The sequence below is a fragment of the Panicum virgatum genome, chromosome 2K, assembly GCF_016808335.1.
Source record: "Panicum virgatum strain AP13 chromosome 2K, P.virgatum_v5, whole genome shotgun sequence".
Classification (NCBI taxonomy): domain Eukaryota; kingdom Viridiplantae; phylum Streptophyta; class Magnoliopsida; order Poales; family Poaceae; genus Panicum; species Panicum virgatum.
The window spans coordinates 4,271,316-4,287,689 of NC_053137.1; the positions used below are offsets into that span (position 1 = coordinate 4,271,316).

Sequence of the window (16,374 nt, forward strand, 5' to 3'; positions counted from 1 at the left end):
TGAGTATAGGTTGATCCATGAATGAAAGAGATTTGGTTGTGAACGTATGGAGTTTTGGAGATGATGAGCAAAGCTCGGGCTCAAGGCAAAGGTATAAAATAGGGCTTTTGCATTTTACCGGTCACAAGGCGTTTAGTGGATGAAAAGTGACCGGATTTGTTGGATAGATAGCCGTACTATCAAGAGGGATTGTGTACTCATGCTTGACGGGTATTTAGTGCCATTTTGCTCAAAATGTCTAGTTGCATGCATGAGTACTAACGGCGTTTTGAAAAGATTTGAAAAAGACTAAGTTTGAGAGCTGACTGAGTAACGGCGGACAGTCCGCACTAGAGGGGCGGACAGTCCGCACCAGAGGGGCGGACAGTCCGCGCCCGTTCCAGAGAGCTTGCAGAGGCTCTGGTGGGCTGGCAGACAGTCCGGCCCAGGTGGGCGGACGGTCCGCCACTGTTTTTCAATTTTGTACCAGAGAGGATGTTTCCTTGGTTTGGGGTGAAAAGTTAACTGCGGACGGTCCGCTGCTGAGGCGCGGACGGTCCGCAGGCTAATCTCAAATTTGTTCCAGAGATGATGTTAGTCTCTGGTGGTGTGGAACTCTTAACTGCGGACGGTCCGCCACTGGGGCGCGGACGGTCCACCAGGGCTTAACGGCTAGTTCTGACATGCATTAAATGCACTCTGACTCACTGGTTTATAACGGCGGACAGTCCGGTTTTTGAAACGCGGACGGTCCGTGACTTCGCAGAAAAGAGTGTAACGGCTAGTTTTTGAAGGGGTGTCTATATATACCCAATGCCCGGCCATTGGGTGGATCTCTTGGCCATTTGGACAGCATTCTTAACACATTAGAGCTAAGGCATCCCTCTCTCACACACACTTGCTTAGAGATTGCATTCTTGAGAGTGTGAGAGCTTCCTAGTGCATTGCATCAAGAGTTTGAGCTTTGTGGCATTAGGGAAACTTCAAGCAAGCGTCATCAACTTGTTACTCTTGGGAGTTGCCGCTCCCTAGACGGCTTGGAGAAGAGGATTTCGTGGAGCACCTCCAAGGAGATTGTTGAGGAGCCCCGATTTCGGTTGTGAGAGGTGTTGTGCTCACCTCACCGGAGTGGTGAAGAGCAACTCTAGTGGAATCGAGGTGTGGAGCGGTTTCTTGATTCAAGCCGGCTCAAGATCAAGAGGTTCTTGATAGAGGAGCGGTTGATTCTTGGAATCCACCTCAACGTGGATTAGGGGTGACCGGCAAGTCATCGACACCACGGGATAAACTCTTGTGTCAAGCTTGGTTACTTTCCTTGCTCACTTTAATTGTTGTTTTACTTTGAGCAATTTACTTTACTAGAGCTTGATTTGTATCTTGTCACCCTAGGTTGCAAACCCATCTAGAGATAGTAGTAGCATGACATAGGGCTTTCCTTTGTTACTAATTAAATTTCTCTAGTGTTATTGGTTTTAGATTTTAAACCGCCTATTCACCCCCCCTCTAGTTGGTGTTCTTGATCCTACAGTAGGCGCGCGCGACGGCGCGGCGCAAGACCATGCGCCCGCAGTCCACGATGAGCAGCAGCATGGCGGCGGCGGTGCCATGGATGAGCGCGGAAACTCGCGAACCGTGCAAGAACGAGGAGAGGACGAGCATCAGTGCATCACTAGGTTCGATTTGAGCTGCGGGATGTGAAAAACAGTGGCCGAAGCTAGGAGTTTGATGGTGAGGTGGAGATGGAGCGGTACTGGAGGCTGACAGCCAGGGAATCCTCGATTCCCAGTGAGGACGGGGTCGGAGCTCGTGTAGGAGAGATTGGGGAGGGAGCTAGGGAGGTGAGCGAGCCTCAGGTGCGGGGGATTTGAAATCCATGAAAGAAATGGAGCGGATTCGGCCGGCAATGGTGAGCTGCTCGAGCTCTGTTAATGGTGGATGAAAGAACAAAAAGGGGGAGGGCACGGGAGAAGGAGGCGGATTCGGCGGCGCGAGGAGGCACGGCATGGGCGTGTGCGAGAGGGCAGGCGCATAGGGCCAGCAGACGGCGGCAGGTGCACGCGGACTCGGCGAGGAAGCGGCGTACGGGCGCGTGGAGGAGCTGCAGCCAGCCGGCGACCGTGAAGCGAGTGCCTAAGGCAGCAAACGTGGGTGCGACGCCGACGGCAGTATGCGCATGCCGGCCCCGTCGGGCTGCCCTAGATACGGGCAAGGCCCCGTCGGCGGGGAACGCCGCGCCGCCGCCATGCCGGCCATGGCTGTGAAAGGTGGAAGGAGCCCCACATGTCAGATCCACCTCATTGTCCAGTCAGCCTGACATAGTAGCGATTTAATAAGAGTAATAGTGATTTGGAACTCCCATGAACCAATTAACAAGTTTAGAGATCCAGATTTGCAATTTTGAGAGTTTGGAAATTGAAATGACACCCATTGACAAGTTGAAGGACCGGGGGTGCACTTTACTCATTGAAAGGTCCAGCTCCACTTCATGCGTGACGCCAACTTTCCATGGGCACACACGACACATCAGCACAGCAGCTCGGTCAGCCAATGCAGCCGTCAGCGGTGATGCCACGCCATGGCCTATAAATCTCGCTCCGGTTAGCTTAGTCGCCACCACACCACAACTCCACAAGGCACACAGCACCTGGCGCCACCAGGGACCGCCACCGCCATGGCCACCGGCGAGGTGACATGCGTCAACTTCTGGGCCAATGGGTTCGAGATGCGGTCGCGCATCGCGCTGCGGGAGCTCGGCGTTGCCTTCCACTATGTCGAGGAGGACCTCCGCATCTGAGAGCGGAGCGAGCTCGTGCGGCGGATGAACCCCGTCCACCGTTCCGTCCCCGTCCTCATCCACGACGGCCGCCCGGTCTGCGGCTCCCTCAACATCCTCGAGTACGCTGACGAGACCTGGGGTGGCGATGGGGCACGCCGCTTGCTCCCCAGCAACCCGCTTCAGAGGGCCCACGCCCGCTTCTGGGCTGACTTCGTTGACCAAAAGGTAAACTCATTTCCCTTCCCTTTTTACCTCAACTTCCTTTTGCAATTAAAAAGTTAAAAAACCATGCAAGAAAAAGGTTGAATTTTGTAACAAATTAAGCAAAATTCTTACATTTACTATGTTGTGCCTTTAGGTGTTTAGCACCCAGACAAGGTTCCTGAAGAGCAAGGGGGAGGAGAAGGCGGCGGCGAAGGAGGAGCTGCTGGACCAGCTCAGGAGCCTCGAGGAAGTGCTCGGGGAAAGGACCTTCGCCGGCAATGAGTTCGGCTTCCTAGACGCCGTCCTCATCCCGTTCTCGAGCATGTTCCCCGGGTACGAGTAGCACGACGGATTCAGCCTCGAGACGGAGTGCCCCAACCTGATGCGGTGGGTGAGGAGCTGCAAGGAGAGGGACAGCATCAGGAGCATCCTCCCCGACGAGGACGAGATGTACGAGCTGCACAAGAAGTGGTACGACATAGAGTGATCGTACATGAGTTTCTTGTTCTTCTTTTTGTATAAGATTTGGTTGTAAATTAAATATAGTGAGATTGTGTGAAGAAATAAATGTTCTCGATGGAATCATTGAACTTTGATTTTTTTTTGAGAATATCATGGAACTTTGATGGCATGGGAAGACGATGGCAGTTGCCGACATACACTCTGTTTGGAGAAATAACCAAAGGTTATTTTGAGGGCTAAAGTTTAGCCCAAGAAAATAACCTTTCAATGAATAGTCCTTGAGATGTTTGGATCCAAAGACTATTTGGATCATAAAGCACTTATCCAATCATTTGAATGCCACTTTTCCAAGAGAAAGAGTTAGAGAATCAATGGGCCCCAACTAAAATAGCCCCAAATAGCACCCTTTGGTTGGGATAGTTTTTTTGGATGAGCTATTTACAAATAGCTCAAAAATAACCCTCTTCTTTAGCTACTCTAAGGTTATTTGGGCTCAAGGGCTAAAAATAGCCTAGGAATCCAAACAAGACCATAGTATATCATTCGCAAGCCTCTTCAGCGCGGCTGCCGACGAGCTGTCGTCCTCGACGGCACTCCGACACGCCGGCTTCATCTCCGACACGCGGCGTTAGCCCGCTCGGTAGGATGGCAACCGCTAGACACATGCCATCATTCCAACCTCCCGCAAGCTCAACGGAGTCGGGGAATCAGCACCAGACACCCGTGGCATCATCCCAATCTCCAGAGAGAAGTTTGCCTTGAGAGAGGGAATATTGAAAAGAGCAAGGCAATCTTCTAGAATATTCTTCACCATGCAAGAAGGAGATATTTCTATGAATCCCTCTAGAACTAGTAATAAGTAAAATTAAAAAATTTAGAATATTTAAAAATTCTCTAAAAAGGGGATACTTCTTAATACCATGGTCCCGCTTAATTAGCCTATAAATAGAGATCCCTCCCTTGTCATGGCATTTATTCATGAGCATGGTAGATAAGAGGATGAAGTGCTAGATTGGAAAGAGCAAGAAAGAGTGGTGAGTGCTAGGCTAGCCACTAAAGAAGAGAGTGTTGTATGCTCTTGTGTAGTATTATTATGTAGCAACAAAGTTTTGTTCTTGGAAGTATTAGACTTTGGTTAAGTTAGGAACCAATACAATTGGCAAAAGATCCTGACACCCTATGTAATAATAGTTTGCATTGTCAGCTGACACATTTGGGTGAACATGCCATTAATGTTGTATTCGTGACACTATGTCCGAAATTGATCACTGGCCACCGTCCTAGTGCGCTCTTGCGAATTAGGAGACTCCCGGTCACCCATCAATCCAGCTCGGTGGTCAAAATAGTGAAACAAATGGTGGGAGGGTCAAAGACCCGTTAACAACATACAAAGGCTAAAGGCTGATACGAGAGGCTGAGATGCACAAAACAACGAAAGATGATCTCGTCCATCTATCTCAGATCGGACACCACATTGTAGACGATCACCAGAAAGGTGGCAATCGCAGCGCCGAGACACGCAGCAGTGACTGCCTTTGTCATGCCAACTATGTCCTTCACTTGGGAAGTTTGGGTCCTGCATATTCAGATTTTAATTAGAAGAGTTTACGAAAAGGGAGAAAACAACGACGGAATTTTTTATTGAACCTACTCCATCAATTTGGAAGTAGATGTGAGATCTTGCCGCACCCTGTTGAGCTGCTCACGGATGGACTGCGCATCCATCGCCCGTTCGCCACTCACCTCCTCTAGCTTGTTATATATGAAGACAGATCTCAGTCTTGTTCAGGCCAGAAGAAAACATGGAAAAAAACCTGAAGAAGACGCGTGACAACACAGGTGAGCGCGAGGGTGAGCCGGTGCAGGGGAGGTCGCAGAGGCGTACACGACGGAGCGTGACGCAGCGTGGCACGCGATGGTGCCGCCGGCATGGAGGACCCTGATCATCGCGTCGATGGGGAGCAGAGCGGCGGGACAGTGGAGGAGTGGGGAGCGGATCGGCGGGCGGGGCAGTGGAGGGAGTGGGGAGGCGGCGGACAGGGGGAGATTTGTGGCAAGTTGCTAGGATTTAGTTGTATATAATATAATTTGATATCGCCTCGGTGGGCGTGGTCGCCTCTCCGTGGACCCTTGTTCCACACATCAACTATGGAGGCCCGACGGCCAACGACTGTGGTTAGGGCTCGGTAACCCCGAGATTCGTGTGCTGGATATATTGACCCACGAGACATGAGATAGTTTTTTGTTTTTGGGATTTTCATTCAGTCATCGCGAATTACAGTAAATATCAAATTTCAACTCTCTGTATCAGAATTCTTTTTCATTTTCTGCCGAAAGAATTTACCCTATATGGTGCAATGGCCTTGTGCAAGGAAGATAAAATGGCATGCAGCCCAATTCATTCTGGCGTTGTGAGTTGGCACGATAGATTTAGCTAGTGTAGCCCGTGGTGACAAGATGACACCAACTATTTTTATAGAGCACCAACTATCATGGCACCATATGCCGGTGTCAGCGTAATGGGAACGGGATCCCTATTATCCTGGACCAAAGCGTGATTAGTGGTTTCATGGCAACTAAACCCGGGCCACGGAGGGAAGCTTGTGTCCCCCAACGGCCCAACACACCCCAGGAACCACAACGCAGCGGCTGCGAAGATCCCAGGAGGAGGGGGTTTCCTTCGCTGGAAGGAAGCCGCCCGGTAAAAAACTTTTTTCTGAACAACTATATAGTATGTTTCTAAATTATTTTCTACAATTAAAAACCATGCAAATGGTTGAAATTAGTGACAAATTAAGCAATTTTTTACGTTTTCTACGCTGTGCCTTCATGTGTTTAGCACCCAGATAAGGTTCCTGAAGAGCAGCAGCGAAGGAGGAGCTCCTTGCCCAGCTCAAGCGTCTCCAGGAGGTGCTCGGGGAAAGGACCTTCTTCGCCGGCGACGAGTTTGGCTCCCTGGACGCCGTCGTCATCCCGTTCTCGAGCATGATCCACGGATACGAGCAGCACGGCGGCTTCAGCCTCGAGACCGAGTGCCCCAACCTGATGCGGTGGGTGAGGAGGTGCAGGGAGAGGGAGAGCGTGAGGAGCGTCCTCCCCGACGAGGACGACATGTACGAGCTGCACAAGAAGTGGTACGGCGTAGAGTGATCGGACAGACAGGAGCTTCTTGTTCTTCTTCTAGTATAGATTTCAAATATGGTTGTAAATTAAATCTACGAGTATAAGATTGTGTGACGGAATCATGTTCCAAATTGAGTGAAGAAATACATGTTCTGGATGGATGGAATCATGGAACTATGATGCCGTGCCAAGGGAAGACGATGGCAGTTGCCGACATAGTAGTATATCGCTCGAGAGTCTCTTCAGCGCGGCGGCCGACGAGCCGCCGTCCTCGACGGCGCTCCGGCACGCCGCCTTCATCTCCGCGGCACGCTCCCTCGCCCTCCTCCCCTCCTCGCCGCCGCCCATCAGCGCCCGCACCGCGCGCTCCAGCTCCGCCGCCTCCACGAAGTTGCCCCTCCTCCTGTCCACCTCCATCGCCACGGCGGCGCCCGCGGCGGCTACCAGCGCGAACGCGTTCAGGTGCTGCTCCGCGTACAGCGGCCACGGCGCCATGGGCACGCCGCACCACAGGCTCTCGAGGATCGAGTTCCATCCGCAGTGCGTCACGAAGCCGCCCACGGCTGCGCGCGCCAGGATCTCCTTCTGCGGCGCCGCCGTTGGCCACACGAGGCCCCTGCCCCGGGTCCGCTCGAGGAAGCCCTCCGGGAGGAGCTCCGCGAGGTCGGCGTCCGTGGGCTGCCGCGACCCGGCCGCCGCCGGCGGGCCGCGCAGCACCCAGAGGAACCGGTGCCCGCTGCGCTCCAGCCCGCGGGCCACCTCGTGCGCCTGCGCCGCCGTGAAGAACCCGCCGCTCCCGAAGCAGAGGAACACCACGGACGCCGGCGGCTGCGCCTCCAGCCACCGCACGCAGTCGTGCGGCGGCTCGGCGGGCGGCGGGAACGAGATCACCGGGCCGACGGGGTAGAGCGCCGGCGCGGGCGCCCCGCGCGTGCACCGCCCGCCGGCGATGGCGGAGAGCGCGCCCCGCTCGAGCTCGGCGGCCGTGTTGACGATGATGCCGTCAGCGTCCGCGAACCGCCTGCCGTGGTACGCGTACCACGCGCACTCCGGCGTCGCTCGCTCCATGACCGGCGTCGGCAGGCAGAGCGGCGGCACGGGGGGCAGCCCGGGTATGTCCGCCGCGCCCTTCATCTCCTCGAACTCGCCGGCTACCTCCTCGAGCAGCGCCGGCAGGCGCAGGAAGAAGGAGAGCGCGGCGGCGTTGCAGGTGAAGTAGACGTACGCCGGCACGACGAGCTCGCGGGCCACGTCGATGAGCGGGGTGCAGAAGAGGTCGAGCACCAGCGCGGCGACCGACGGCAAGCCGGAGACGGCCGCCCGGACGTGCGGGACGTGGAGCTCCACGACCCGGGAGACGAACTCCACTGGGCCCTCGTGGTCCGTCGGGGGCTCCACGGCGGGGAGGCGGTGGAAGCGGACGTCGAGGCTGGCGGCCGCCGCCTCCTCCTCGGCGCGGCGCACGTGGCCCTCGACCTCGGACGCCTGCTGCTCCGTCGGCGGCCGCATGACGAGCACGGTGACCGACAGCGCGCGGCCGCCGCTAGCAGCGAGCAGCCGCTTGCCGGCTTCTAGCATGGGCATGAGGTGACCGGCGCCCCATACCGGCAGCAAGACGACAGTCGGGGTCGCCATTGATGATGGATCAGGATGGCTGCACAAACTCGTTCCTGGAAACAGGATTTTGCTTGCACTTCTTGGACAGTTGATGGATGATGGATCAGGATGAAGAAGGGATGAGTGGATGATGATGCGTGCTGCTCGGTACGAGCTGTCGATTTCTTGGATAATTTGGTAGTGTGTGTGTCTCGGACCGTAGCAGCTGTCCACTGACCACTGACAAGTCAGTTGAAGATGTTGGTTGGTGACCGAGCAGCGTCAACCTTCCCATATGCACCCTCTACATGAGCTACATTCTGGCCCAGATCTAAGTTCACGGCTGGGCTGCATCTTATTTCCCTGGATCCATTCCTTCTTTTCCTGCCACTCTGTCACCGTCCAGTTTTGCAATGGGTATTTCGATTTGAAAAAACGACCCAAACTTGATATTAAACAGCAATTAAAAAATAATCTGTCGTATAATTAAAGGACGAAATCCCCTTTTAAAATAGGATTTCTCATGCTGAAATATGAATGATTATTGGTGTGGCGTCCAATGGAGATGATAGAAAAAGTTGGGAGAAATCAAGCACGGTTCCATGGTTCCCTTGAAAGTGACGTGCTCGACCGGCTTATGATGCCTTTTTGGCATTTGGCTCGATCCCAATTAGCCAAGAATGCAATTCACGCCACCAGCCACCACCTCACTCTGCTAACACTCGATCCACACATGAGCACGCACGCTACATCAGCACTCCCCTGCTGCTGCCTCATGCTGACCCTGCTCGATCCAAACTACAAATTAGCCGTGGAGGATCTGAAGGAACCCGAGCCAATACGTGCAGCTTTTTTGTTGAGCCACTTGCCACACCGTCCAAGCTTATGGATTTCGCTGGTAGCCTGCTGAGAGCGTGCCGGGTCAGGGTGGACCCCATTATCATTTATTGTGCAGCAGTGAGCCGAGTGAGTGATTTCGCCGGCTCCAGCGAGCGTCTGGCCAGCCGCCCGCACACTCTCTCTCCTGCTCTCTCTCTCCCCCACATGTAGGATCCCAGCCGTCTCATCGCCGATCATTATACTTGCTCTTATGCTAGATCGCAATCAGAGTGTTTTTCATGAGAATATTCCGTTTCCTTTTTTTCTCCTTTCTTCTTTCTTTGTTTCATCTTCTTTTATATAACGACGAACACTTGTGCCGGTTGCATTTTGAAGTCGGCGTCATCAATGTCAAAAACTCTCGATTACTTGTGACCGGAGACAGTATATATGGCTAAACAGAAGCTTTTTCCAAGACACAATCGAGTTACTTAAATATCCATTACCACAAAGTTGGGGGGAAAATAGAAAACCATGGCAAACCTACGCTAATAAGCACCGATTCCTCCCGGTCCCGGCCTCTTATGACTTTTTAACAACATCAGCCTTTCCTGGTAAAATCTTCTATTTTCTGGTAGTGCTTGGCTAGAGCATTTAACATCAAGTAAAATCCAAGCTCCCCGTGCGATCCCTCGGTGAGTTCTTTAATGGTAGCCCGTTTAAAAAGTTCCACTCCAAGCCAAAAACCAACAGCGCAAGATGCTGCGAGGGCAGCTAGACGCCGCCAGCTGATCCCCTGGTTTCTTCTTGTTGCCTCCCTGGCGGCCCCTCTGTCAGGTTAAAAGGCATGGCGATTGGTGAATGAGCAAATATTTTGAGATCAATCATTCTGATAACGGGATTGATTAAACAAATCAAGCCTTAAGTTATTACCTCGCTGTTTCGTCTTTAATTCTAGCTATCTCGTCCTCTATGATTTTGACCGTCTCGTCGTCTACCGCCTTTCCTGCACTTTTTAAAGTTGCCACCAATAGATCAACCTCCTTGTCCATCTTCCTAGTACCTTGGACTACCTGGGCGTCAATGCCTTGTCTATCCTGCTGGGAGTAACAATTAGGGAAACATGGATGAGACAGCAATGCAAGAGTAAAAGCTCGAGTATGGAGTGATAATTGGGGAAACTAGAACAGTAGGCGCCCTTTGCGCTCCCTATCATGAGTTCGTGATCGTCGTCTAAATAGAAACAATCAAGGTAAATAAACTAGCAAGGTGGCCTGCGCAAATAGCGCGGGTATCTAGCTTTTCTACTAACCTTTGGTATCTTTTTAAACTTGAAAAAATAAATTTTGTTTTGTTGTTTCGAGACCAAGTAAATTCTTAGACCATCAAAGTTATATCAAGGTAAATCAAGGCTAGGGTAACCTCACAGGATAATCAAGGTCATTAAATCATCATAAAATTCAGTGATATTTATTCCTTTATTTTTTAAAACTAAAGTGATATTTTTTATAAATTCTCTTATTATTTAAAACTTATTTGTATTTATTTGTTGTGCTCAACGAAGGTCTCATCGGCACGTCTATTTTTATTAATTATTTATAGTCTTTCTAATTTCAATATCTAATCAACCTAAACATTTTTCCATAGATCAATTGATTAGTTCACATAGATCAAATTATTTATAAGCATTTTCAAAAAGAATATATTAGGATTATAATTTTTCTCATTACTAAACCATCATTCATTTAATGTAATGCCTTATGTAATGCCTATCTAAATAGCATAATACAGACTCGCAACCCTCGTGCGCAAAGCTTCTCCTGTCCATATTCTCTTCCTACCCTTTCTACTATAGCTCAGCCAGATCCCATCGCTTCAGGCCCCTTCATCTTCTCTTCCGACGTCTCGCCGGTGGAGAAGAGGGAGGTGAGCCGGTCCCTTTCTCCTAGTGTATATGTTGGTATATTATCTATGGTCTGTTGTATTCAGACAGGCATTCTGTTGCCGTGCGCCACCGCTCCCCTACAGCTGTGACCATTTCCGGTGCCAATGGTGTCCTCATCATCTTCGCCATTGTGGTGGCTGCAGGACGAAACCAAATAAAATTTCCTTCCCTCCTCCTCCTCCTCCTCCTCCTCCTTCTTCCTTTTGTTCCGCCCAGCCGCATCTCCTCACCGTTCTCTAATTTCTCGGTCCCGCATGGTTCTGCTCCGCCAGTTCCTCCTCCTTCCTCTTCTCTCTCCAATATTTAGAATTTTTTACTCCAGAGTAATAAATGCAAATAGTTTTGTTTAGACATGTAATTATAATTGAGACATGTGCTATCTATGTTTTTTCTACTATCATATTCGATGGTGTTTTTTACATGACTTAATAGAGAAATGAGTGCCTTTTATAGAATCATATCTTTTGGGTATTTACTGAAACTAACTAATTATTTTAAATATTTACTTTTGACATGAGTATTTCCTTTTTAGTTTTTATTGGCGTTACACGATTTTTGTAAGTGTTTTAGTTACAATGCGTGATAAATTATCCCTAGATTTTTACAAAAAGATTTAGGTGTGTTGTTCAATATATACCACTAAAAGTAACAATATACTTTATTTTCTTTGTCCTTCAATCACCCATTGATATAACCCCATATATGCATGCCCCCATATTAGCTTTGGTATAGCTATAACATGGTCATGAAAGATGACCCACACATGATGGTACACGTCTTTTTCTCTAGTTGAACCCTACCATTGGCTGCTATAGACTGTATGCATGTGAAACATCAAATGTTTTAGATGCTTTGTTCTAGCTCGCATCGGCACTCTATCGTGATTGCATCATCTTTTCTCTCTCCTAAATGTTTTAATCTCAGTTATCAATTAATCACAATGCTTCTCGTTGTTGCTAGTGGTGATAGTGATACTATATATACTTTTGTAATAGCAACAGTGTAGTCTGCGTAAGGTAATGCTCAACTTGGTGAATGGGTTGAGATTATGTTGTGGCTGCACCACTGTGCTATCATTACCATGCTCTATTTTTTCATACCCTTGTTATTACTATCACGCTTTTCAATTCTAGAGAGTCTTATTAGCTCACTGCTTTCTAGATTGAAATTGATTCTTAATAGTGTAATTATTTTTTATATTCTGATTGTACAATTATTCTCTATGTATATGCTGTGACTAAATTTATTTTCTAACAAAATACTATTTTTTTCTCCATGTTGGTAATTACCCAGCCATCTTGTGATCTAACCATGCTGAATTTTTTCTGTATTTCCTTTTGATCATAGTTCCACATAAGCTGCTGCTATTAAGTTGTGCTTCTCTATGGCTGCCTTACTAATGCAGTCATGCCTACAAATTTTTTCACAGTGCACATTGTCCAACTTGGCAATTATTTTCCTCCATTACGCATCCATAATGCAGTAAGCATGCTAATGTGCAGGGTAAATGACCTTTAAATCAAGCTAAGGCAATCAATAGATTTTAACCATGTTTAAGCTTTAATTCCAAAAACTATATACCCTTAGATGTGTCTCCAGGACAACGAAGGTTGTAGTTAAATCCTTTTTATTGTAGGAAGCACGTACGTGTGCTTTGAGCATCGGTTAAAATCACAACTCGACTTGACTCTCCTCTTTTCTTACAACTTTCCATCCATACAGTGGGTTCTAATAGTGCATGTGCTTAATTTTTGTTGTTTTGATTCATCAGCAAGATGAGGGGACTGAATTAAACTATTCAATCATGATAATTGAATCTTGATCACATGATTAAAAAGATTCTACGGATAGGTCATAATTTTTAGTTAACGTGGGAACCTGAAAATCCAGGTTGATCAAGACACCTATTAAGTTAGGAAAAGAAAGAATATTATTTAAATTTCAATTTTATATGTGTATTTATTAGTTGTATTTGATATAGGCTATTTGAGTAAGTATAGACCCGTTGGATTTTCAAAACATCCAATAGTATAACTCTTCTTTTTTTTGGTAATTTCTAGATCCACTCAGTGAACGTGGTGGGTTCTTATTTTTTTTAATTTTGAATGGGTTAACTTCTAATTTTTTATTTTTCTGAATCTACATTTAGTTATCTACTTATCGTATTTGGTATGGACTCTTTGATCATGTCCTAATTTTTCTTACTTTTTTAAATTTAGAATTATCTATTTACTAATTGTTGGATCAAGTCCTATTTTTTTATTTTTTAAATTCTAAATTTAGCTATCTACTAATTGTATTCAGTAAGTACACTTTGGTATTGTCCTAATCTTTTTAATTTTGAAATTAGTATTTACTGGGTTAAATCCTAATTCTCATATTTTTCTAATTTTAAATTTAGCTATATACTAATTGTATACAATGGACAATCTTTATTTTTTTCTTAATTTTTTATTTTCCAAATTATCTATTTACTAATTATGTTTGATATAGACTCTTGAGTTAGTTTAGATCGTTACATCTTCGTAAATCCAACAGTAAAAATTCCTCACTTTTTTAGATTAACATTAAAAATTTTAGACCCTCTCGACGAACGCGGTGCATTATTTTAACACTTTTTTATTTATATAATAGATAGATTATACTATTTTTTTATTTCTTTCCTAATTTATTTCTTAATCACTATACAAATTAACTACTAATTTTTTTATTTTATCTAATTGTTAGTCATATTTGATATGTACTCTTTGGTCAAATATTAAAATCTTTATATTATTATAGTTTTACATCATGTAAATAAAAAACTAATAGAGTTCATATTTCTCTTTTTTTAATACAATCGGCAGTTCTTTGTTTCAGAAGAAAAAATAATAAAGTAATTGTTTGGTGTTCCAAGTTGTTCACTACTACATTGCACAGAAAATCACATACCACAAGCAAACCTAACCTACACTGATCGAGCTTGAGGTAACAGCTAGTACTCCCGCAGATCCGACCCGATCCAACGATCCTACTTTTGGAAGATGTTAATCGGATGGAGGATGAATCTAGCATGAGGCGGGTGCTGCTGCTGCATGGGTGATGACTGATGATACGTGAGGCTGATGGAGCCATGCTGCTGCAGGTCCGGCCGCGGCCGCTGCGTAACGGCTGGCGGCCTGATGTGTTTGTCGAGCGACGGGAGATGCATGCGCGTCAAAGCAGGAGAGAAGTGGACGGCACGCTTGCTTCTGCGTGACTTTTATCTTTTGCTGCTAAGCCAAGCTGCGTCTGCATAGTATCGTATTGCATATGCGTTATATTTGGTGCGGACTCTTCGGTCACACACTAATTTTTCTTATTTTTTAATTCCAAAAGCTATTTATTAATCGTATTTGATATGGACTCTTGAGTTCTTTTACACTATTAGATCTTCATAAAATCCGATGGTGCAAATTCTTCTCTTTTTTAGATTAACGTGGGAATTTCTAAACCCTCCCGACGAATATGGTGGTTTCTTTTAATACTATTATATTAAGATAATATATATGTGAAGTTAACAGAAAAACAAATCTATGACAAAATATGTAGCATCAAAAATTTTCATTCCACAAACTTTGTCATGCATGTTTATCCCATGTACAATTACAATGACAGGAATATTTTTTCTATAGAGCAATACATACATGCTACATACTGAAAGTGATTGGGTGCTCTAACCTAACAGGGGGAGGGGGTGAATTAGACACTCTAAAATCTTAACCTATGGCTTCAACTAGTTTGTACAAAAATTTAAACTAAAACAAACTATCTAGATGTGCAACTATGGTTCTTCTAGTGTGAAACCCTCATCCCAAAAAGAGTTTTGCAACCTATAGCCAATCCTAGCAAGATACTACACTAAGAAAGTAAAGGCACACAAGTTGCAATATGAAATGCGGAAGGTGAAACAGGAGAGATGAGAGGAAGCAAACTCTCGACACGAGGATTTATCTCGTGGTTCGGATTGCCATAAAGACGCCCCTACATCCATGTTGTTGAAGCACTCATGAAGAGTATCGCTTCCCGGCAATCAAGTCTCTTCCGTGAACACAATCACGATCGCCTTGATCCCGCTTTCCTCTAAGAGAGCTTGCCCACGAAGGAGGGGTCTCCGTCCCCCGCACAATGTTGTCGACGCCGCTCCACACCAAGTCAGAGGGTCGTTGACGTGCCGGTGAGCCACCAATTCTCCAAGGGACTGGCGCACCGAGATACAAGTGTGGTTCACTCTAGAACCAAAACACAAGGCGACAACACCTTGCTCTTCCATTCACTTAGGAGCTAATCTAGCACTAACATTCACAAAGCTTGTGCTAAGGACTAAAGATTTGATCACTAAGCTCTTGGATGGCTTGGAGTTGTTCTTGGGTGTATGTGTGATATCTTGGAACTCCAGCAAGCTTCGAATGGCCGGGAGAACACACACACACACACACACACACACACACACACACACACACACACATAGGTCTCAAACTTGAACTAACCGTTGGGCATTTTTCTGCGTAGACGTCGGAACTTCCGGTGATAGGGCATCGGTTCTTCCGGTCACACTGAGCTCTGAAGTAGCCGTTGGCTTCTCTGACACAGCCGCAGCAACTCCAGGGACCATCGGGTAAACCGATGTTATGGCGTCGGTTAAACCAGTGTCACTTGATCTTCACGTAGCCATTGCTCTTGATCATTTCTTGCTTACGTTATTGCACCGACGCTAGCTCCGATGGGGCATCAGTTCTTCCAGTGCTGAAGGCTTGGCTGCTGCGCACTTGACATCGTCTCTGGACAATAGTATGTTGAATGCATAGATGTCTGTCTTTGACCCGTCGGTTAAACCGGTGCCTAAGGACTGTCTTCACTTGATCCCTTCTAGCCCCAAAACTTGCACCGATGCCTAAGCGTCGGTTTATCCGGCAACCATCGGATGCACCGATGGTGGGGCGTCGGTTTAACCGGTGTAGCTGACTCTGCATCCTTTCGTCCAATTTGTTGCGGCGATCATTTGGATCCTTGAAATATATTCTATCTCTAGATTGTAACTATGCTTTGGCACCTCGACGGAGGTTTGGACTTGTCATCTTGATGGTGGATTAGACTTAGTGTCTCGACGATGGACTGAACATTGCGTATTGACGGTAGTTTGGACATTTTGAATTATATCCATGGGACCGAAGAACTCCTACAAGCGTGTTATCACAAACTCGTTAGTCCCATTGATTATGTTGTCATTTAATCGCCAAAATCACAAATAATAGTCTAATTGGAGCCATGTTCCTTACACATACATAGGCAGGCAAACAAACGAACAACCAAACAGGTAGGCTCGCATCAAGAAAATTTAAGAAAATATTGTAATTATTGTGGGTTGGGGAGAAGAGAGAAAGATGAGTGAGGATGATTCGGACTGCAAAATAATTTTCATCGATGTACAGGGTTTATTTGTAAAGTAGGC

The 16,374-nt window shown here is 47.1% G+C and overlaps 1 protein-coding gene, 1 long non-coding RNA gene and 1 pseudogene across 2 annotated transcripts; 1 reads left to right on the top strand and 2 right to left on the bottom strand.

Annotated features, from left to right (window-relative positions):
• The first annotated feature begins 2,650 nt into the window (after nt 1–2,650).
• LOC120694966 lies at nt 2,651–6,596 on the top strand (annotated as a pseudogene).
• Nucleotides 6,597–6,620: 24 nt separating this feature from the next.
• Nucleotides 6,621–8,470, bottom strand: LOC120661969 (anthocyanidin 3-O-glucosyltransferase 2-like). The gene has a single exon (XM_039941005.1). The coding sequence runs from the start codon at nt 8,177–8,179 to the stop codon at nt 6,719–6,721; it is 1,461 nt and encodes a 486-aa protein (XP_039796939.1). The 5' UTR covers nt 8,180–8,470; the 3' UTR covers nt 6,621–6,718.
• Nucleotides 8,471–9,408: 938 nt separating this feature from the next.
• On the bottom strand, nt 9,409–11,055 carry LOC120695855. The gene is made up of 2 exons (XR_005683923.1): nt 9,893–11,055; nt 9,409–9,789 (listed from the first exon to the last, which is right to left on the bottom strand). It is a non-coding gene; the product is annotated as an uncharacterized LOC120695855 (long non-coding RNA).
• Between the last annotated feature and the right edge of the window lie 5,319 nt (nt 11,056–16,374).

Coding starts and splice junctions, on each gene's coding strand:
- LOC120661969 (XM_039941005.1), bottom strand. CDS start 8,179: ATGGCGACCCCGACTGTCGTCTTGCTGCCGGTATGGGGCGCCGGTCAC.